General features: G+C 44.8%; 1 protein-coding gene across 1 annotated transcript in view; it reads left to right on the forward strand.

The window, feature by feature from the left end:
- MOGAT1 (monoacylglycerol O-acyltransferase 1) overlaps positions 1-23,474 on the forward strand; it is a 128,463-nt gene that overhangs the window by 22,441 nt on the left and 82,548 nt on the right. Inside the window, exon 2 of the mRNA XM_069727666.1 lies at positions 3,564-3,679. Coding sequence (XP_069583767.1) covers positions 3,586-3,679 — 94 coding nt within the window. The 5' untranslated portion in view covers positions 3,564-3,585. The remainder of the gene's footprint in view (positions 1-3,563; positions 3,680-23,474) is intronic.

The following is a 23,474-nucleotide window of genomic DNA, read 5'->3' on the forward strand; positions in this document are numbered from 1 at the left end:
ATGTTGGGGCACCTCTGGCATACAAAAATCTGGATGCAAAACATTTAGGTCCTAATGAGACCTCTAGGGGCACAGTATATGGTAGTGTTTGAATTACCCCATCATAACCCTCAGCAAAAGTTGTTTGTTGTGAAATATCTTCCGGATTCGGAAGAAAATCTTGATTCAAAATTGAGGAAGTTGCACCTGTATCTATCAAGAATGGAATCTCTCTTCCCCCCACATTCACCTGTATTATAGGTCTTCTAGCTGGTAGGGAAGTTTGTAACACATTGAGTCAATCTGAATCTGGTATGGGACCATCCACTATGGATGTCTGTTGGATGTCTGAGGGCTTATTCTTTGGTACAAATTTTCCTGATTTTATGTCTGCCTGCTTCTTTCTACATTCTCTCTGGAAATGTCCTGGTTTCTTGCAGTAATGACAGGGAAAATTATGTCTTGCCCTTCCACCTGTTGTGTTTGCTTGCGCTATTCTGACAGGCTTATGATTTTCTCTTAAATCCAACTCTATCCCTACGGCTTTTTGCCTGGCCAAGTGTGGGTCTTCCAAGGTTCTCCAATCAGGAGTTGCAGCCTTAAGTTTTTCCTTTACTTTTGGAGACAATCCATCTATAAAGGTTTTTGTAATTAACCTCATCATTCCTGGAGCGGTTAGATCTATTCCTTCATCTCTAAAATTATTCTCTACCCCTAGATAATATTCATCTACCGATTGTCCAGGTCTCTGAGCCACCACTCCCGTTGTTCCTCTCTGCCTCTGTTTCTGCCTCATGAAAACTATTAAATGGTCCACAAATTGTGTTCCTGATTCTATCGTTTGTAAGGCACCTTGTCCCGCTTGTCCCTCTTGTAGCTCCTGTCCCACCTGTGGCCTGTGTCCCTGTAGATGTGTTGGCAGTTCCTGGAAGAGACCAGGAGTCATTTTCATTCTACATAATTCCTCTCCATCTGCCCAGACTCCTGCATGAGTCTGCATAATTTGCTGTATATACTGTGCGAATCTAACTGGGTACTGGGTAGGATCTGGTGCATTATGTAGAAGAGACATTCCTTCAGCGGGGGACCAAGGGAAGTATTGTCGGGTTTGGTGATATCTAGTTGCCATTGCTCCATCTACACCAGTTTCTCTGAAGGGTTTCGGTACTATCCTAACAGGAGCTAACAATTGATGACCTCTGGGGGCCCCACAGGCAGAACATTCAGTTCTCCAGTCTGGATTCTGCTGGCCACAATTTTTGCACACCCATCCTTCCACCCCATTTAACCCAGGATATAAATTTGGTTTGGTTTGTCCTCCTTCAGAAGGTACAAATGGTTGAACATTCGGATCTAGGTAAGGAGGAGGAACTGAATGAGTCGTGGCACAACATTTTCCCGTACCCATACTCCATTTGGAAGTGTCTGGATCATACTTCCAATTCTCCTCTTTAGCTGTTTTTGAGACCTTTATCATACAGTGTATGATTTCTTCCCACCCATTGTCTTTGATAATTCCACCTCGTTCTTTACTCAGTCTTTCCCATTCAGTGCTAAACATAAGTGCTTCTGAAATTCCCAATTTTTCTCTTACCCTTCTGATCTGCCTTCTGACTGTCTTTCCACATCTTTCCTGTATGATATCTTTTGCTTCTACTTGTCCTAAGACGGATTTTGTCTGTTTATTTCCCATTTTTCTTTTCAATAATAGCTACACTTATCCTAGGTGACGTTTGGACAATCACCTCACTAGAGTGATGTCTCGTTGTCTTCTTTCCTAGGGAGCTAAGATATTGAAGGGCTGATTTGCTCCGTTCTTTCTAATGTGCAGAATAAACTTGATTCCTACAATGCACGCAAACAGGATCAGCAACACCAAACAGATCACCAAACTCTCCGTCTCTGTTATCATACTTGTCCCAGGCTCATGGACTCGTGTCCTGGGCTCATTCTATCAAACTCTTATCCAAAAATGAAGGAACAAGTTTCTCAAAGAGAGTCAAGCATGGGCGGAGGTCTCCCCGAAAGGACGCAACCACATGACCCAGTTAGGCTGACTTCACTAATAAGACTTGTCCTAACAATTTCGGCTTATTGTTCTACGTACTTTTATCCTTCTTTCATAACATGCCACAACCTTCACACTTGTTCACACACTGCCAGGGACAGGACTCATAAATCTATACAATATGGTAACCCGAGTTTTATAGGTATCTACTCACTACTAGACTAACCCAGCGTGACACGGCTCGTAGAGATCTTTCGGATAATACAGGGCAGATAAAAGAGAACTAATAATGTCTCTTACCTGGCCAGGTTTTTCAGTTCATTTGCCGTCCATTATCCCAGATCTCCGTTGTCCGTATCCGTAGGTGAATCTCGAGTAGACACTCTCGCCTCGGGTCCCTGTTTCGGGCGCCAAGAAATGTTGAGTCCTCTTCCGTCCCTGGCTTCCTGGATTGAGGAATCCAAGTAAATGACACGCAGCACAAAGGTTGTGTGTTCATAAACAGGGGTAGCCCCGGAGCACGCCTGCCTCACTGGGCGCTGCCCCTTCTTTATATAGTAAGAAGTTAGGCATTTACAGACATGCGCACAAGCGCTCATATTTCATAATCACTTACAAAGCAAATCTATACTAGTGAAAAGTTACAATATCTGGTATGTGGGTGAAAGGCTACAATATCAAGGAGAAATGCGCGCGTGATTACTTCTATAAAAGGAAATGTCAAGTTTGCTGTGCAGAAGCAGATTTCATCTGGGAGACAAAATGGATCCTTTGGTTCAGTCTGGTCTCTATATATATATATATATATATATATATGAGACCAGACTGAACCAAAGGATCCATTTTGTCTCCCAGATGAAATCTATATATAAATATATATATATATAGCCCAGCAGCAGAAGCTTCTAGTATATGCAGCCTCTCATACATACACAGCCCAGCAGAAGCCTCTGACATATAGAGCCCAGCAGCAGTCTTTGATTTAGACAGCCCAAATTTCTACAATATACATACATACATTCTGCAGTGGTGAGCGTTCCCTCTCAAAACTCAAGTTAGTTGAAAACCAATTTAGGACATCCATGAAGCAGGAACGACTTGTAAATTTGGCTATCATGAGCATCGAGTCAGATATACTGCGTGAATTGGACTTTAGTGACATCATTAGTGATTTTGCAGCACAAAAATCAAAGAAAGTGCATGGATTTAAAAAAATGAATGATTTTACCTGAATTACTCTGCATAAATGATTTTTGTAAATAAACTTGCGTTCGTTTCATTTTGTGTTTTTACATTACATATTGCAACATCTTGAAAAATGGGCCTCCCTGCGAAATGGGCACCGGGAAACCCACCTCTTAAATCTGGCCCTGCTGCTTGACGAATTGGCCCCATTGGGTTGGACAACCCTTCGGCCATATGTACTAACCAGTCTGGATGTCAGGTTGATGGTGATACGTTTCAGGTCCATTGATGGCTGCGTTCAGACTGAGTGGGCAAGGGTAAGGTGCAAACTAACACTCCTCCTTTTAATATTCTGGTAGGCTAAACTTCTATTTTTTTTTTTTCTTTGTAGAGAAACCATTAGTCCATTCAGGATGAAAGTGGAGTTTGCACCTCTGAACATCCCATTGGCGAGGCGGATCCAGACATTAGCTGTATTACAGTGGGTCTTCTCATTTTTACTGCTTGGTAAGATCATTCACAAATTGCATTTTGCACCCACTTGCTTTCATTTTCTGTGGGATATGACACAGGATGTGTGGTAATGGTAATTGCTTTAGGTAAGGGTACAATTTCTAAATATGTGACCTTGATGGAGCAACTTGGCCAACCACACATTGTGTGTGTTCGTTTCTCAGTAACTTCTGCTTACATATTGTAATATTGTAATAGTTTAGTTAGTTACCGACCCAACCATGCCAAAAAAAGTTTTTTTTTAATTTAATTTTTTTTTTAAGTCCCACTAGAGGACTTGAACCTTTAAAACGTCTACTACTAGCACTGTAGTTATAGTCCTGCCTAATATTAAGCCACTAATAGGAGTACAAAAATGGCAGACCCAGGGGCATTTATTAGGTCTCTAGCTACCATGACGACTCATGGGCATCCTGCAATCATGGTACAGTAGGTACACTTCATCTACTAGCTATTGACCGTGTCATCTAAGAGGCTACACTGCAAGGATCTGAGCAATCTGCAATCTTGGCCTGATGGATAGACTACAGCTGATGACCAAAGAGTTTATGGAGAGAAAAAGAGGGAACAGCTGCAACATGCAAAAGATACAGATCTGCAGATTCTTTTTAGTGATTTTGTTTTTTTTCACCTCAGAGCTGGATTCACAGCTACACTGCTCTGTACTGCTGTATAATGTCCTCCATACTGCTGCTTATGAGGGTGTGCTATAGAGACGGGGAAGCAGGCTCTTTTCTTCTGTGGCATCTATAATAATTAGAGATGAAAACTGCTGAAAATTCAGGATGCAGTAATATAATGGCCAGAAAGTTATTCTTTAATATACATATTATTATTTATTATTATTATTATTATTATGAAAAGTCACCTGGAAATGACACGTGGCTTTCTAATAGCACAAGGTCACTTTCCTACCTCACCTTTCTCCCACATTCAAATCTTCGGAAGCTCAAGTTATAAATAGAGGTTACAAGTTGTTCTGTGTCTTTCTGGAATCGCTGTGTGCACATGCCCTTCACAAGCCGAACTCCGTCCAAACTCTGTATTCTATTGCATCCATATGTCTCACATCGAGCTCCCGACCTCTGAGGTTTGGCGAGTTGTCTTATGATTATTTATCTCCATTTTTTTTTTTTTTTTTTTTTTTTCTTTCCCCACGATTTTTCATTCGAAAACTCCTTTGTGAGTGAAAAGTTGGGCATAGTGGAGTTGTACAGTTGAAATAAAAAAAAAAAAAAAAACTAAAGTACTCCAGACTGACATACGAAAGTAAACAAGTTATGTCCTGCTGCTCCTGTCGAGACAGTGCCTAGTCCTCCGCCCATGTCTACTTTCAGCAATGAAATCCTAATACCGGAGCATGTGACCGCTGCAGCAGATCCACTATAATTATTGATTGGTTCTGGCTCGCACATGTCGGCGTGATGTCAGTACTGCAGCCCAGTAAACGAGGATTGACAAGGCATTAACAGATCGTACTGATTCTTTTATCATTTTATGCCATTTTTGGTGATCAATTTTAAAAGGAATGTCAACCTGATACCCCCCTTCCCCCACATGTAAAGCGTTTATTTTGTCATTTTGGTTTCTGAAAAAAATGGTGATTGATTCCTTTACCGATGCAATTTGTTGCTTCTGAATTTTTTTTTTTTTAAATGAATATGCAAATGAGACTTAAGTGCTCTGGGAATGTCAAAGCTCTTCCCGAGCTGTCAGTCAATTGGAGGAATGTGGGACTGGGCAGGGAACAGAGCGGGTGGGTGGAGCAGAGTATTTTGGAATTGTTTTGGCTGCAAGGATTGCGGGACTTAACAATGTCATGCGAGCCCAGGGAGTACCAGTACTGATTCTGCTGGAATGGCAGCGAAGCAGAGTATAGCTGTTTATTATTTTACTGGGGAGAACATAGTGATTGAGAAGGGGCTATCTGAGTAGCGGACAACCCCTTTTAATGTTTACAGCTGTTTGCCTATGTTGCTAGCAAGTGTGGCAGCCTAGCAATGGCGGCCTAACATATGCTCTTTCAAATAAAGCTTGTAAGCACTGCTGGTAGGGATCTCTGGAGCACACGATGATCCGACCTCCTTCAGCACCCTGCACTCCTCTGTAGCTGTCTCTGCTGCAAGAGCGCACACCTCGGACCAGCAGAGGCTAGAGATTGGTCTCAAAAGATCGGTGGGAAAACCTCTTTAAGTTATACATCATAGTTTTGCAGAATGATTTGAACTTGATCTCTGACCCAGAATTTGAATTCATGCTTGACCACGGGCCATCTGAACAGGGGACTCTTGAGCCATGTTCTTGTGATCTTGAGGATCGCTGTTGGCTTGTTAATTGCAACAAACCACATTATATGCAACTAAAAGGTAAAGGTTAGAATATCCTTACACAAGATATTTTTTTTTTTTTTATTTATTTTTGGTGTTTACATTCTCCACTTTTCTGCTACTGATGAAACATTTCACAAACTGCTCTTCTAATAACAATGTACAAACAAAGCTGCTTCTTAATTTTAGATGCATTCTGTCATTAAAAAAAACTGGAGAGAAGGAAAGGAAAACAATCTTTAAGGTCTTGCTCACACGAGCCCATTTCTTGGACCAATGCTATCTGATGTTTTATCATTTAGCTTTTTCTTATGTCTATTCAGAATCAGAAAAAATTGACAGCATGCTGCGAGTGGCTTCCATAAGTGAATCACGCACACCTATTCAAGTCTATGGGTGCATGTAAAACATCGGCCTGCACTCGGTTGTCATCTGACTACTTTCAATTCATTCCCCAATTTTTACAGGCAGGAGCAACAGCTGCATTAGCAGGCTCCTGCTTGTAAAATTATTTAACCCCATGAGATGGATTTAGATCGTGGGACATGACTGTATACGGCGGACAGGTATGGGATATTCAAACCATAATTTTGAAGCATATGATCACACAAAAGAAAATTACAAATAATTTTATTATATTACCATAGAAAATTACATGTAACAGTCAAGGTTCATGGGTATAGAGATGAAAGGATAGGGGTCAGGACAACAATTCTTTTAAAAGTAAAGTGCCAGTGCAGAGTATCCTCAAGAAATTGTAAACCACCTGCTAATACAACAATATAGGGAAATACTCATCCCACAATTCTGAACCGGTCAAAACCGTATAGCAAGAGACCCCCTTATATCCATAAAACCAGTGATTCCATCAACAAATCTTACCCATATCCTTCTCCATAGGTGCCCACGTGCACCTATGGAGAAGGATATGGGTAAGATTTGTTGATGGAAACACGTCCCCGGAAGAAGCTGGTTGCGAAACGTGCGTTGGGGTGAGGTGGGACGCTGGGTCTGCTGCAGGTAGATATCATTATTGTTGCTTCTGGTTACACTCGTATATGTATTACTATTGCACTTTATGCATGCTGAGGCAGCTAGTAGGTTACCAGGCTACATATATGAATATGTTTACTACTCTGCAATGTACGTTTTTTATGCTGTATTTATTCTATACATTGTTATGCAGCTTCCCAGCTTTTGTTAGGGCGCTTGTGCACTTTGTTGCACTACTATTTATTTCTATTCAATAAAGCTTTTTGTATTTTACTTAATTCTGGATCCCTTCATTTCGGCTCCTTGTTAGGGTTAGACAGAATAAGGTTATTAGGCATTGCGAAGTGCCAGGTATATCCCTTGGATATTGGTGGTATGTAGGGTTGAGTGAAACGGGTCGAACATTTTCATGAAGTTTGGCGAAGTCGAGTTTCATGAAACCCGATCCGACCCCTGTGCGTGGTCGGCCATGCGGTACGCGACTTTCGCGCCAAAGTCGCGTTTCAATGATGCGAAAAGCGCCATTTCTCAGCCAATGAAGGTAAACGCAGAGTGTGGGCAGCGTGATGACATAGGTCCTGGTCCCCACCATCTTAGAGAAGGGCATTGCAGTGATTGGCTTGCTGTCTGCGGCGTCACAGGGGCTATAAAGGGGAGTTCCCGCCGACCGCCATGTTACTGCTGCTGATCTGAGCTTAGGGAGAGGTTGCTGCCGCTTCGTCAGAAGCAGGGATAGCGTTAGGCAGGGTCCATTAACCACAAAACCGCTTGTGCTGTAGCGATTTCCACTGCCCAACACCACCTTCGGTGTGCAGGGACAGTGGAAGCTACATTTTTTTTTTTTTTTTTCCTCAGCGCTGTAGCTCATTGGGCTGCCCTAGAAGGCTCCCTGATAGCTGCATTGCTGTGTGTACGCCGCTGTGCAAACCAACTGCTTTTTTCAAAGCACAAATCCTCTTGTTCCTTCCTTTCTGCACAGCTATCTTGTTTGTTTGTCCACACTTTTTATTTAATTTGTGCATCAGTCCACTCCTTATTGCTGCCTGCCATACCTGGCTGAGATTACTGCAGGGAGATAGTAATTGAAGGACAGTTCCTTTTTTTTTTTTTTTTTTTTTTTTTTTTTGTGGGAGATTAAGATTGACATTTCTGCTAGAGTGCCATCTCTGTCTGTGTCATCTCTCACTCAGTGGGCCATAGAAAGCCTATTAATTTTTTTGCTTGATTTGGGTTCCAAAATCTACCAGAAAAAATCACAACATCAATCAGTGGGAGAAAAATATTGGCCTCAGGGCTTGTGTGCCACTCCTTACTCCTGTGTGTGCCATCTCTCACTCAGTGGGCCATAGAAAGCCTATTAATTTTTTTGCTTGATTTGGGTTCTAAATTCTACCTGAAAAAATCAATCAATCAATCAGTGGGAGATTAAAATTGGCCTTTGGGCTTGTGTGCCAGTCCTAAGCGTGCCATCTCTCTCACAAATAGTGGGCCATAGAAAGCCTATTTATTTTTTTGGTTGATTTGGGTTCATAATTCTACCTGAAAAAATCAATCAATCAGTGGGAGATTAATATTGGCCTTTGGGCTTGTGTGCCAGTCCTAAGCGTGCCATCTCTCTCTCTCAGATAGTGGGCCATAGAAAGCCTATTTATTATTATTTTTTTTATTGGGTTTATAAATTTTCCCTGGAAAAAAAAAAATGGGAGATTAATATTGGCCTTTGGGCTTGTGTGCCAGTCCTGAGCGTGCCATCTCTCTCACAAATAGTGGGCCATAGAAAGCCTATTAATTTTTTTGCTTGATTTGGGTTCCAAAATCTACCAAAAAAAAATCACTAAATCAATCAGTGGGAGATTAATATTGGCCTCTGGGCTTGTGTGCCACTCCTGACTCCTGTGTGCGTCATCTGTCACTCAGTGGGCCCTAGAAAGCCTATTTATTCTTCTGTAAAAAATAATTTTTTTTTAATTTTTTTTTTTTCTGAAGTCTCCCTTTTAAAAAAAAACAAACACAAATCAGTGGGAGATAAATATTTACATTTGCGCTTCAGTGACAGTCCTGCGTGTGTGCCATCTCATTTGTTGCCAACAACAACAGAGTGTGTAACATTGTGGCTGATTTTCGTTGTGGTCTCACCCACCTGTAAAGGGGTAGCTAAATCATACTGAAGTTATAGCTCACCGTGTAAGTTGTGTGACAGCAACAAATACCGTTCGTTTGGTAACGTTTTTAAAACAATGAGGAAGTCTGGTGGAAGAGGTCGTGGCCGGGGGCGTTCATTGTCAGCTGGTAATGAGGGTAGTGGTAGTGGTGGAGCATCAGGTGGTCGTGGGAAAAAAAATATTGCACCTAAGTCTGGAGCTGTGGAGCCAGGTTCGTCGTCTGGCTACACAAGGCCTCGAACCCTCCCTTTTCTGGGAGTAGGAAAACCGCTTTTAAAGCCGGAGCATCAAGAGCAAGTTTTGGCTTATCTTGCTGACTCAGCCTCTAGCTCTTTTGCCTCCTCTCGTGAAACTGGTAAAAGTAAAAGCAGCGCGTCGTTAGTGGATGTTCACGGTCAGGGACAAGTCGCTTCCTTGTCCTCTTCAGCAAAAACAACAACAGAGAAGAATGCAGCAGGCGACACAACGGGTTACTCCATGGAGCTCTTTACACATACCGTCCCTGGCTTAGAAAGTGAAGCAGTTAACAGTCCATGCCCATTACAAGTTGAATCTGACATGGAGTGCACTGATGCACAGCCACAGCCAGACTACTATGCTGGTCCTTTGACTCAGACCACAACATTGCCCTCGCAGGGTGCTGATCAAGAATCAGACCCTGATGAGACTATGTTGCCCCATCACGAACGCTATACCACCGATCGACACGGTGACACAGACGAAGTTGCACACGAGCTACAAGAAGAGGTAATAGATGACCCAGTTCTTGACCCCGATTGGCAGCCATTGGGGGAACAGGGTGCAGGCGGCAGCAGTTCTGAAGCGGAGGAGGAGGGGCCGCAGCAGGCATCAACATCGCAACAGGTTCCATCTGCCGGGCCCGTATCTTGGCCAAAACGCGTGGCAAAGTCAAAACCTGTTGGAGGACAGCGTGGCCATCCGGTTAAAGCTCAGTCTGCAATGCCTGAAAAGGTATCCGATGCTAGAAAGAGTGCAGTCTGGCATTTTTTTAACCCCTTTCTGCCATTGGACGTAATATTCCGTCCATGTGGGGTGGACCTTAATTCCCAAGGACGGAATATTACGTCCAGCGCGATCGGCCGCGCTCACGGGGGGAGCGCCGCCGATCGCGGCCGGGTGTCAGCTGCTTATCGCAGCTGACATCCGGCACTATGTGCCAGGAGCGGTCACGGACCGCCCCCGGCACATTAACCCCCGGCACACCGCGATCAAAGATGATCGCGATGTGCCGGCGGTGCAGGGAAGCATCGCGCAGGGAGGGGGCTCCCTGCGGGCTTCCCTGAGACCCCCGCAGCAACGCGATGTGATCGCGTTGCTCCGGGGGTCTCCTACCTCCCTCCCTGCAGTAAGTCCCGGATCCAAAATGGCCGCGGATCCGGGTCCTGCAGGGAGGGAGGTGGCTTACCAAGTGCCTGCTCAGAGCAGGCACTTGGTAACGCTGCACTGCTCTCAGACAGATCGGTGATCTGTCAGAGTGCTGTGCAAACTGGCAGATCACCGATCTGTATTGTCCCCCCCTGGGGCAAAGTAAAAAAGTAAAAAAAAAAATTTCCAAGTGTGTAAAAAAAAAAAAAAAAAAAAAATCCTAAATAATGAAAAAAAAAAAAATATTATTCCCATAAATACATTTCTTTATCTAAATAAAAAAAACAAAACAATAAAAGTATACATATTTAGTATAGCCGCGTCCGTAACGACCCCACCTATAAAACTGGCCCACTAGTTAACCCCTTCAGTAAACACCGTAAGAAAAAAAAAAAAAAAACCCAGGCAAAAAACAACGCTTTATTATCATACCACCAAACAAAAAGTGGAATAACACGCGATCAAAAAGACAGATATAAATAACCATGGTACCGCTGAAAACGTCATCTTGTCCCGCAAAAAACGAGCCGCCATACAGCATCATCAGCAAAAAAATAAAAAAGTTATAGTCCTGAGAATAAAGCGATGCCAAAATAATTATTTTTTCTATAAAATAGTTTTTATCGTATAAAAGCGCCAAAACATAAAAAAATGATATAAATGAGGTGTCGCTGTAATCGTACTGACCCGAAGAATAAAACTGCTTTATCAATTTTACCAAACGCGGAACGGTATAAACGCCTCCCCCAAAAGAAATTCATGAATAGCTGGTTTTTGGTCATTCTGCCTCACAAAAATCGGAATAAAAAGCGATCAAAAAATGTCACGTGCCCGAAAATGTTACCAATAAAAACGTCCACTCGTCCCGCAAAAAACAAGACCTCACATGACTCTGTGGACCAAAATATAGAAAAATTATAGCTCTCAAAATGTGGTAACGCAAAAAATATTTTTTGCAATAAAAAGCGTCTTTCAGTGTGTGACAGCTGCCAATCATAAAAATCCGCTAAAAAACCCGCTATAAAAGTAAATGAAAAAAATGTATTTATTTCCATTTTCCCATTAGGGTTAGGGCTAGGGCTAGGGTTAGGGTTAGGGCTAGGGCTAGGGCTAGGGCTAGGGTTGGGACTAGGGTTAGGGTTAGGGTTGGGGCTTGGGTTAGGGCTAGGGTTAGGGCTAGGGTTAGGGTTGGGGCTAGGGTTAGGGCTAGGGTTAGGGTTGGGACTAGGGTTAGGGCTAGGGTTAGGGCTTGGGTTAGGGCTAGGGTTAGGGTTGGGGCTAGGGTTAGGGCTAGGGTTAGGGTTAGGGTAAGGGCTAGGGTTAGGGTTAAGGCTACAGTTAGGGTTGGGGCTAAAGTTAGGGTTAGGGTTTGGATTACATTTGCGATTGGGATTAGGATTAGGGGTGTGTCTGGGTTAGAGGTGTGGTTAGGGTTACCGATGGGATTAGGGTTAGGGGTGTGTTTGGATTAGGGTTTCAGTTATAATTGGGGGGTTTCCACTGTTTAGGCACATCAGGGGGATCTCCAAACGCGACATGGCGACCGATCTCAATTCTATCCAATTCTGCATTGAAAAAGTAAAACAGTGCTCCTTCCCTTCCGAGCTCTCCCGTGTGCCCAAACAGGAGTTTACCCCAACATATGGGGTATCAGCGTACTCAGGACAAATTGGACAACAACTTTTGGGGTCCAATTTCTCCTGTTACCCTTGGGAAAATACAAAACTGGGGGCTAAAAAATAATTTTTGTGGGAAAAAAAGAGATTTTTTATTTTCACGGCTCTGCGTTATAAACTGTAGTGAAACACTTGGGGGCTCAAAGTTCTCACAACACATCTAGATAAGTTCGTGGGGGGGTCTAGTTTCCAACATGGGGTCACTTGTGGGGGTTTCTACTGTTTAGGTATATTAGGGGCTCCGCAAACGCAATGTGACGCCTGCAGACCATTCCATCTAAGTCTGCATTCCAAATGGCGCTCCTTCCCTTCCGAGCCCTCCCATGCGCCCAAACGCTGGTTCACCCCACATATGGGGTATCAACGCACTCAGGACAAATTGGACAACAACTTTTGGGGTCCAATTTCTCCTTTTACCCTCGAGAAAATACAAAACTGGGGGCTAAAAAATAATTTTGAGGGGAAATTTTTTATTTTATTTTCACGGCTCTGCGTTATAAACTGTAGTGAAATACTTGGGGGCTCAAAGTTCTCACAACACATCTAAATAAGTTCCTTAGGGGGTCTAGTTTCCAATATGGGGTCACTTGTGGGGGGTTTCTACTGTTTAGGTACATTAGGGGCTCTGCAAACACAATGTGACGCCTGCAGACCATTCCATCTAAGTCTGTATTCCAAATGGCGCTCCTTCCCTTCCGAGCCCTCCCATGCGCCCAAACGCTGGTTCTCCCCCACATATAGGGTATCAGCGCACTCAGGACAAATTGCACAACAACTTTTGGGGTCCAATTTCTCCTGTTACCCTCAGGAAAATACAAAACTGGGGGCTAAAAAATTATTTTTGTGGGAAAAAAATTTTGTTTTATTTTTACGGCTCTGCATTATAAACTTCTGTGAAGCTCTTATTGGGTCAAAGTGCTCACCACACATCTAGATAAGTTCCTTAGGGGGTCTACTTTCCAAAATGGTGTCACTTGTGGGGGGTTTCAATGTTTAGGCACATCAGTGGCTCTCCAAACGCAACATGGCGTCTCATCTCAATTCCTGTCAATTTTGCATTGAAAGGTCAAACGGCGCTCCTTCCCTTCCGAGCTCTCCCATGCGCCCAAACAATGGTTTACCCCCACATATGGGGTATCAGAGTACTCAGGACAAATTGTGCCACAACTTTTGTGGTCCAATTTCTTCTCTTACCATTGGGAAAATAAAAAATTGGGGGCGAAAAGATAATGTTTGTGAAAAAAAATGATTTTTTATTTTTGAGGTTCTGCATTATAAACTTCTGTGAAGCACTTGGTGGGTCAAAGTGCTCACCACACCTCTAGATAAGTTCCTTAGGGGGTCTACTTTCCAAAATGGTGTCACTTGTGGGGGGTTTCAATGTTTAGGCACATCAGTGGCTCTCCAAACGCAACATGGCGTCTCATCTCAATTCCTGTCAATTTTGCATTGAAAGGTCAAACGGCGCTCCTTCCCTTCCGAGCTCTCCCATGCGCCCAAACAATGGTTTACCCCCACATATGGGGTATCAGCGTACTCAGGACAAATTGTACAACAACTTTTGGGGTCCATTTTCTCCTGTTACCCTTGGTAAAATAAAACAAATTGGAGCTGAAGTAAATTTTTTGTGAAAAAAAGTTAAATGTTCATTTTTATTTAAACATTCCAAAAATTCCTGTGAAGCACCTGAAGGGTTAATAAACTTCTTGAATGTGGTTTTGAGAACCTTGAGGGGTGCAGTTTTTAGAATGGTGTCAAACTTGGGTATTTTCTATCATATAGACCCCTCAAAATGACTTCAAATGAGATGTGGTCCCTAAAATAAAATGGTGTTGTAAAAATGAGAAATTGCTGGTCAACTTTTAACCCTTATAACTCCCTAACAAAAAAAAATTTTGTTTCCAAAATTGTGCTGATGTAAAGTAGACATGTGGGAAATGTTACTTATTAAGTATTTTGTGTGACATATCTCTGTGATTTAATTGCATAAAAATTCAAAGTTGGAAAATTGCGAAATTTTCAAAATTTTCGCCAAATTTCCATTTTTTTCACAAATAAACGCAGGTAATATCAAAGAAATTTTACCACTATCATGAAGTACAATATGTCACGAGAAAACAATGTCAGAATCACCGGGATCCGTTGAAGCGTTCCAGAGTTATAACCTCATAAAGGGACAGTGGTCAGAATTGTAAAAATTGACCCGGTCCATAACGTGCAAACCACCCTTGGGGGTAAAGGGGTTAAACAACATCCAATTGATCAGCACAAAGTAATCTGTCAAAAATGTTCAACTACCTTAAGCAGAGGGCAGAATCTGAAAAGTCTCAATACAAGTTGCATGCATAGACATTTAACCACCATGCATTTGCAAGCTTGGACTAACTACCAAACGTCCCTTAAGGTTGTAGCACCCTCGGCCAATGAAGCTACTCATCAACGCAACATCCCTTCCGGCAGTGTAGGGCCACCATTTTCTGCACCACCTGCAGTATCTGTGCAGGTTTCTTTGCCAGGCCAAAGCAGTCAGGGTCAGGGAATCTCCAGTTTCGTAGTAGGAAACACTGCATCTAGGGCACCGGCGGCAACAATACCATCTCCCACCGTCTCTCAGTCTGCCATGTCCACCGGCACCCCCGCTAGTTCCACGATCTCCAGCTCTCCAGTCCAGCTCACCCTACATGAAACTATGGTTAGAAAAAGGAAGTACTTAGCCTCGCATCCGCGTACACAGGGTTTGAACGCCTACATAGCTAGACTAATCTCGTTAGAGATGATGCCCTACCGGTTAGTTGAAAGCGAAGCTTTCAAAGACCTGATGGACTACGCTGTACCACGCTACGAGCTACCCAGTCGACACTTTTTTTCCAGAAAAGCCATCCCAGCCCTCCACCAGCATGTTAAAGAGCGCATCGTCCATGCACTCAGGCAATCTGTGAGCACAAAGGTGCACCTGACAACAGATGCATGTGTGGCACCCCTAGGGGTATTTGCCACAAAAATAGTTACTGACAGTAAGTACAAATACTAAAATAGCAAGACTGCACTACCACCTCCGGCCAGAAGGGGGAGCTCCAGAGACTCCCCTTGATCCATTCTGGTCTGAGAGAAGAAATGGCAGTTGGGCCAAGGAGCTGATAGTGAGAGGTCATACAGTTGAATCTCTAACAGCCCTGTGACTGTTACCAGGCCTAAATCACCGGCCTGAGGAGAAGAGGGATAGAGAAAAAGGACATTGTGAGAACCGGGTAGCATTAATCACTACCCAGAACAGGCGCAAAGATGGATACCGGATCCGTGGCTGTATTCATTATATATAATACAGCAACCGGAAAAACGTGAGGTGATATCAGCTTCACTAGGGTCGGATGCAGCAACAGACACAGAGTTCAGCGGTACTCCCAGAGGGGGTAAACCGATAAAAGGACTCGGGTTGCCTGTCGAACCAGGACCCGGAGGGGACAGATTGGGCCGGCAGCCAGTTCACATACAGCAGCAGGGCCACACAGAAATTGCGCACAATAAGAGGCGAAGACCCCGGCAGGGTCAAAGTAACTCAGAGTTCCCATACAGACTCCGGTGACAGGACTGGTTGTAAATCCTTTTATGTTAAAGTAAACTGGTTAAACGTTTCAGTGCCTCAGTCTTTCATTTGGACAATAGCCATCTATCCAGGATCGAGATCGTCACCGCTGGGAGAACCTGCTGCTGATCAAGTAAGTGCCTGTCCCCTCATGATACCCCTTACACTGTGCATTGCCTGAGGCCACAGCACCGGGTCAAGCCACCCGTGACATCCCCCTCAAGAGACAGACTCCATTGGTCCGGTGCTGGGTATCCCGGTCTCCTGGGCGTCACAATTGGCGTCACGAACAGGATCTAGCCAGCCCGTATACCGGGTATTGTGTGCCGTGATTGGAGCCCAAAACTGTGAAAACTGGGATGAAAAATCTTGAAAATTGACTTTATTAAAGAAAAATCCATTCCCCATTAAAAACTATTGAAAGTGACTTTTCCCCATTGGTTATAATGGAGTAAAGATGGCCGCCATCCCCTGAGGTAATCACTTCATAACCGTTAGGCACGAGACTGTTAATTGAGCGACGCCATCACCTGAGCCCCAGTCTAACTGAAAAACTTCAGAATCCGCCATTACAGAGCGCGGTGGGTGGGAGCAGCAGGGGGCGTGTCATTGTGGGCGGCACCAAGCTGAGCGCTCTGACATCAGAGCAAGGGGAAAATCGATCCTGCTGCACAGCGGAACGAATCTACACTATCCCGACGGAAGCGGAGGACCGGAAGGGTCCGGATTAACTAAGGGGGCACAGTATGTCGCAGCACGGAGACGCCGCAGCACTCGGCAACGCTAATGCAGCTGAAAGACAGAGTGTCAATAGAGAGTCCGGCAGCGCAGCGGTGCAAGGAGTGGCGCCCATCATGCCGGTGCTGATGCCATATACCCCGGGTGGCCCATGGCTTCCAATGTATGAAGGTGAGCCTAATACCCTTGACGATTTCAGAGAAAAGATGCTGGCCCATTTTGACATGTTCCCTGTGGGTGAAGTTCAGCGTGTTAGTCTCCTGATGATGCAGTTAAGTGGCCATGCTAAGCGAGAAGTCACAGCATGGGCAGCTGATCTAAAAGGCACTGTTGAACGCATATTTGCTGGATTAAAAGCTACATTTGAAACCACGGCCAGCAGCAAAGCTAAAATACGATTCTTTAGTTGCAAACAAAAAGCTAATGAGGGCGTGAGAGACTTTGCCTTAAACCTGCAGGAAGCCCTTAAATCACTTACACTGGCTGAACCCATTTTTAACACCGGAGCGGATAAACTGCTAAGAGATCAATTTATTGAGGGACTCTACACCCCTTCTCACCGGGGGCATGTGAGCATGCTTGTTTTTAAGAACCCTGAATTGACATTTGCCCAATTAAAGGAGAGCGCTATACGTCTCCAGCTGGCAGAGGCACCTCGGGATCAGGATCCTGCGCAACCCATGGCAGAGGCACCTCAACAGGGAGTGCCAGTGACATCAGCTATGTCTGGGGCCATTGCTAAGCCCCTGGGGCCCAGTACTAATGAGGCTCTTCAACAAAAGCTTGACTCTTTAGCTGATGTTGTTGCTTCAATGGCTAAAACCATGCAGGAGATGAGAGGACACAAGATGGAGTTGGCAAACTGTAGAGAGGATGTTCCATGGATGAGACCCCGGAGATACCCGACATGGAGAGGACGACCCCGCGACCGCTACCAACCGGATGGACAGCCTATTTGCCGCCGTTGCCAGCAGCCGGGCCACTTTGCACGAGATTGTGATTTAAACGGGAATCCCCTGGGAATGCGGGCCGCTTCGCAGGAATGAACTTTCAAGGCCCAACACCCTGGCACGACAGGTACATCGGAGGACGACCCATTATCCCTATCGTGCTGGACGGAATTCCCCTCAACGCTTTGCTGGACACAGGTTCCCAGATTTCATCTATACCGTATATCCTTTATAAGAGGTACTGGGCTGATGCAGATATTGATAAAGGGCCCTCTGATGTTGAACTAGATATATGGGCCAGTAATGGTAAGTTGGTACCGAAACTAGGATTCAGGGAGATGACCCTAAAGATTGGTAAAGTAGAACTGAAGAAACAGGGTATAATTGTTGTTGATGTTGACCGGTGGAACTGTGAACCAACTGTATTGATAGGAATGAATGTGTTAGAGAACTGCTTTTCCGAAGTCATTTCTGTCTTACAGCAAATTGCTGAAACTGCCCAATCCTGCCAGCAGAGAGTTCTCCGGAGGGAACTAAAAGTATTGATGTTAAGGCAACAGGTAGAAGTTGCAGGTGGAGAAATCGGCAGTGTGAGGGTAAGTGATCCAACGTCTATTGTAATCCCACCAAAAACAGAAATGCTGGTATGGTGTAGAGCAGCCATTGGTACTAAGGGACGAGATTATCAAGCCTTAATAGAACCAGTGTACACCGACAGCAGGCCCACTATACTCACAGCACGAGGGATAGTCGAGGTACACCGGGGACGAGTGCCGGTACGACTTTTGAACTGTGGAGAGGAAGAGGTCACTTTGCCAAGGTATGCTACAATGGCAAAGCTATATACTGTTGACAACAATGCCATCACAACCATTGAGCCCTTAGAACCAACCTGTCAGGTGGAAAGCAATGGCTCAGATGGAGAAATGGAGGATTGGTGCCAACAGCTACACGTGGGCATAAATTCAACACCTACCCATCAAAAACAAGGGGTGTATAGGCTAGTGACGGAATATGAACAAGTCTTCAGTAAACACCCATTGGACTTCGGACGGATAGAAGGGGTAGAACACACAATCCCCACAGGTGACCATCCCCCAATAAAAGAAAGATATAGACCCATACCGCCCGCTCACTATCAATGTGCAAAAGATATGCTGAGGGAAATGAAACAGGCCGGGGTAATAAGAGACAGCTGTAGTCCCTGGGCGGCCCCTCTAGTGATTGTCAAAAAAAAGGACGGAACCATGAGAATGTGCGTAGACTACCGGAAGATTAATAACATCACCCATAAAGACGCCTACCCCTTGCCTAGGATAGAAGAGTCCTTAACTGCTTTGAAATCTGCTAATTATTTTTCCACCTTAGACTTAACAAGCGGGTATTGGCAAGTCCCTGTGGCTGAGAGAGATAAGGAAAAGACGGCATTCACCACACCAATGGGTCTATGTGAATTTAATCGCATGCCGTTCGGACTCTGCAACGCATCCGGTACCTTCCAGCGGCTGATGGAATGCTGCCTCGGACACAAGAACTTCGAGACCGTCCTCCTGTACCTAGATGATGTGATCGTCTACTCAAAGACTTACGAACAACACTTAATAGACCTGGCAGAAGTGTTCGAAGCCTTATCCAGGTATGGCATGAAAGTCAAGCCATCCAAATGTCACCTTCTCAAGCCAAAGGTACAGTACCTGGGACACATCGTGAGTTCGGAGGGAGTAGCACCAGATCCCGAGAAAATAAGCGCCATAAGGGATTGGCCAAGACCTACCAGCGCAAAAGAAGTGAGACAATTCCTGGGATTGGTGGGTTACTATCGCAGATTTATAAAAGGATTTACCAAGTTGGCAGCACCCTTGCAAGACACCTTGGTAGGGCAGACGAAGAAACCTTCAAACCGAAACCCTCCTTTTCAGTGGAACGACGAAAGGGAAGACTCCTTTGAACAACTAAAGAAGGCACTAACCGGAGAAGAGGTTCTGGCATACCCAGATTACCATAAACCTTTCATCCTCTACACCGATGCCAGTAATGTGGGACTAGGAGCGGTGCTGTCACAAAAGCAAGAAGGTCGGGAGAAAGTCATCGCCTTTGCAAGTAGAAAGCTCCGGCCTACTGAAAGAAATTCAGAAAATTACAGCTCCTTCAAATTGGAACTACTGGCAGTAGTTTGGGCTGTGACGGAGCGTTTCAAACACTATCTGGCCGCTGCAGAATTTATTGTCTATACTGACAACAATCCGTTGACCCACCTGGACACAGCCAAATTAGGTGCGTTAGAACAGCGATGGATAGCCCGGTTATCTAATTACAACTTCATAATCAAGTATCGAGCAGGTCGCAAGAATGGAAATGCCGATGCCCTATCCCGGATGCCACACTTGAGAGATGTAGAAGAGGAAACGGGGGAGCTTGAAGAAATTGAACTACCAGCCTTCCATCGTCCCAAGGCAAAACATCATCAGTCAAGTACCTATCAGAAACAACAAGAGGTGAATTTTAATCCGTTAGCACACCATAGATGGGCTGACACCCAAGACAGCAATCCGGCTGTGAAGTTGGTGAAGGAACTGTTGACTGAGCAAAGTGCATATCCCTATGAGGATGCCCCAGAAGAGACGCATCAACTCTGGAAAGAGAGAGGCAAAATGTTCCTGTATCAAGGGAAGCTCTGTAGAAGATACACCAATCCGAAAACACATGAATTGGTTTGGCAGATTATTGTGCCTAAACAAGATGTGAAGATGGTCCTCGAAGCTTACCATAATGGTGCTGGTCACTTCGGTTGGAAAAAGTTAGAAGTACTTCTAAGAGAAAGATTTTATTGGGTCGGGATGAGAAAATCAATCGAACAGTGGTGCAGAAATTGTGGCCCGTGTAACCTCAGAAGAAACGATCAAAAGAACCAAAGAGCACCACTGCAGCCCATAATCACCAAACAACCACTTGAACTTGTAGCCATGGACCACGTGAAGTTGACACCAAGCCGGTCCGGCTATGTCTATGCCTTGACCATCGTGGACCATTATTCACGTTTCTTGGTAGTAGTACCCGTAAAAGATCTGACAGCAAAAACAGCAGCCAAAGCGTTCCAAACGTACTTTTGTAGACCCCATGGATATCCGGAACAGGTTCTCACCGACCAAGGTACAGCCTTTGAATCAGAGATCTTCAGAGAATTCTGTAATATGTATGGTTGCAAAAAGATCCGGACGACGGCCTATCATCCACAAACAAACGGCTTATGCGAGAAGATGAACCATATTGTAATAGACCTACTAAAGACTTTACCTGAGACAGAAAGGAATCAATGGCCAGAGAAATTGCCTGACTTGGTGGATCTGTATAATCATGTCCCGGTGAGCTCCACCAACTGCACCCCAGCTTACCTTATGCGTGCAAGACCCGGCCAATTACCAATCGATCTAGAAATGGGAATTCTGAAACCAGACGCAGAAGTTCAAGACTCCAATTGGGATATCATACGGCAAAAGCAGTATCGCCAAGTGCAAGAGAGTGTGGAAAGAAGCCTTCAGCAAACTAGAGAAAGACAAGAGCGAACTTTCAACCAGAATGCTCTAGCGACCCCATTAAGACCGGGTGACCAAGTGCTCAAGAGAAATCGTCGAACCAATAAACTGGACAATCAGTGGGAAGCCGTACCCTACACAGTTTTACCAACAAGAGTGGATAATCCTAAAATGTGTCTCATTAGCAAAAACGGAGGCTTAACATCTGTACTAGTGTCAAGAGACAATCTTAAATTATGTCCGGAAGCATTGAAAGAGCCAGACGTTGTCCAGCCAGAACCAGAAGTTATTCAACCCATACAGGTTCAACCAGTAAAGGAAAAAGAGGAAGTGTATCACACCTGTATAGGAGACTTTCCCAAAACCCTACTAACATACCATGGTGCAGTAGTGGTTCCCATGGTGGCCTTTTACCCAACACCGAACCCAATACCAGAAGTCCCAAGACAGGAAGAGGCTGACCCCGTACTACAGGAGGTTCCAGGCCAGGAAGAACAGATTCCTGGTCAGAGTAATCCCATTCACGGTGGACTTGCCAACTCCATAGTCGTGGAATTATCTTTAGCAGAGCGGGCAGATACTATATCCGCAGTAGACAGTAGTACACCACATGAAGAGACACCGCTATTACGTAGATCACAGCGTAGTACCCAGGGTCAATTACCGGCCAGGTATGCAGATTACCAACTATAAAGCTCATAATGTGAATTGTATATATGTTATGCCGTATATAGTTAAACAGAAAATGTAGTATAGTCATTGCTATCAGTCTGCAACGTTTAAGCGCAGTGCCTACAGAGACTTGTCTGTATGAACTTCTTGCATATTCTTGAACTTTTTATCAGCCCGGAGGCACTAAATCAAAGCTCCGGAAAGACTGCTTTTTGAACTTTGCTTTTTGCTCTTTTTGAACTTTCTTTAGACTTTATATTGATAACTCCGTTGGAAAAATGGAACTAAATTCCTGGACACTAAGTACAGTGCCGTTCCTAATACCTTCAAGGATAGAACTGTATTAATGGACGCTATTTGAAGTGACTTTTTACAGAACTCTATTTTTGTTTCCTTGAGTGGTTTTTGTAACTTTTCATTTTTAAGACTCTGTACATATTAATTGTTATTTCAAAATGTTATTGTCCCACAGTCCCGGAGTACTGTTCTTAACTAAGGGGGAATGTGGCACCCCTAGGGGTATTTGCCACAAAAATAGTTACTGACAGTAAGTACAAATACTAAAATAGCAAGACTGCACTACCACCTCCGGCCAGAAGGGGGAGCTCCAGAGACTCCCCTTGATCCATTCTGGTCTGAGAGAAGAAATGGCAGTTGGGCCAAGGAGCTGATAGTGAGAGGTCATACAGTTGAATCTCTAACAGCCCTGTGACTGTTACCAGGCCTAAATCTCCGGCCTGAGGAGAAGAGGGATAGAGAAAAAGGACATTGTGAGAAACGGGTAGCATTAATCACTACCCAGAACAGGCGCAAAGACGGATACCGGATCCGTGGCTGTATTCATTATATATAATACAGCAACCGGAAAAACGTGAGGTGATATCCGCTTCACTAGGGTCGGATGCAGCAACAGACACAGAGTTCGGCTGTACTCCCGGAGGGGGTAAGCCGATAAAAGGACTCGGGTTGCCCGTCGAACCAGGACCCGGAGGGGACAGATTGGGCCGGCAGCCAGTTCACATACAGCAGCAGGGCCACACAGAAATTGCGCACAATAAGAGGCGAAGACCCCGGCAGGGTCAAAGTAACTCAGAGTTCCCATACAGACTCCGGTGACAGGACTGGTTGTAAATCCTTTTATGTTAAAGTAAACTGGTTAAACGTTTCAGTGCCTCAGTCTTTCATTTGGACAATAGCCATCTATCCAGGATCGAGATCGTCACCGCTGGGAGAACCTGCTGCTGATCAAGTAAGTGCCTGTCCCCTCATGATACCCCTTACACTGTGCATTGCCTGAGGCCACAGCACCGGGTCAAGCCACCCGTGACATCCCCCTCAAGAGACAGACTCCATTGGTCCGGTGCTGGGTATCCCGGTCTCCTGGGCGTCACACATGGACCAGTAGGCATGGCCAGGGATGTTACGTGTCCATCACGGCACACTGGGTAAATGTGGTGGATTCAGGGTCCACAGGGGACAGCAAGTTTGGGACAGTTCTGCCTAGCCCACGGTCTAGGAAACAGTTGGCTGTAGCCGTTCGCACCCCCTCCTCCTCCTCCTCGTCCTCCTGCAGAAGCGAGAGCTCATCCACAGACCGCAGTCGCACAACCACTCCATCCGCAGCTGCCACTGTTGCACACCAGATCTCCCATTATGGGGCAGCTACTGGCAAACGTCAGCAGGCTGTATTGGCTATGAAGTGTTTGGGCGACAACAGACACACCGCGGAAGTTCTGTCCAAGTTCTTGCAGCAAGAAACGCAGTCGTGG

Source organism: Ranitomeya imitator, chromosome 5 (assembly GCF_032444005.1).
Source record: "Ranitomeya imitator isolate aRanImi1 chromosome 5, aRanImi1.pri, whole genome shotgun sequence".
Taxonomy (NCBI): Eukaryota; Metazoa; Chordata; class Amphibia; order Anura; family Dendrobatidae; genus Ranitomeya; species Ranitomeya imitator.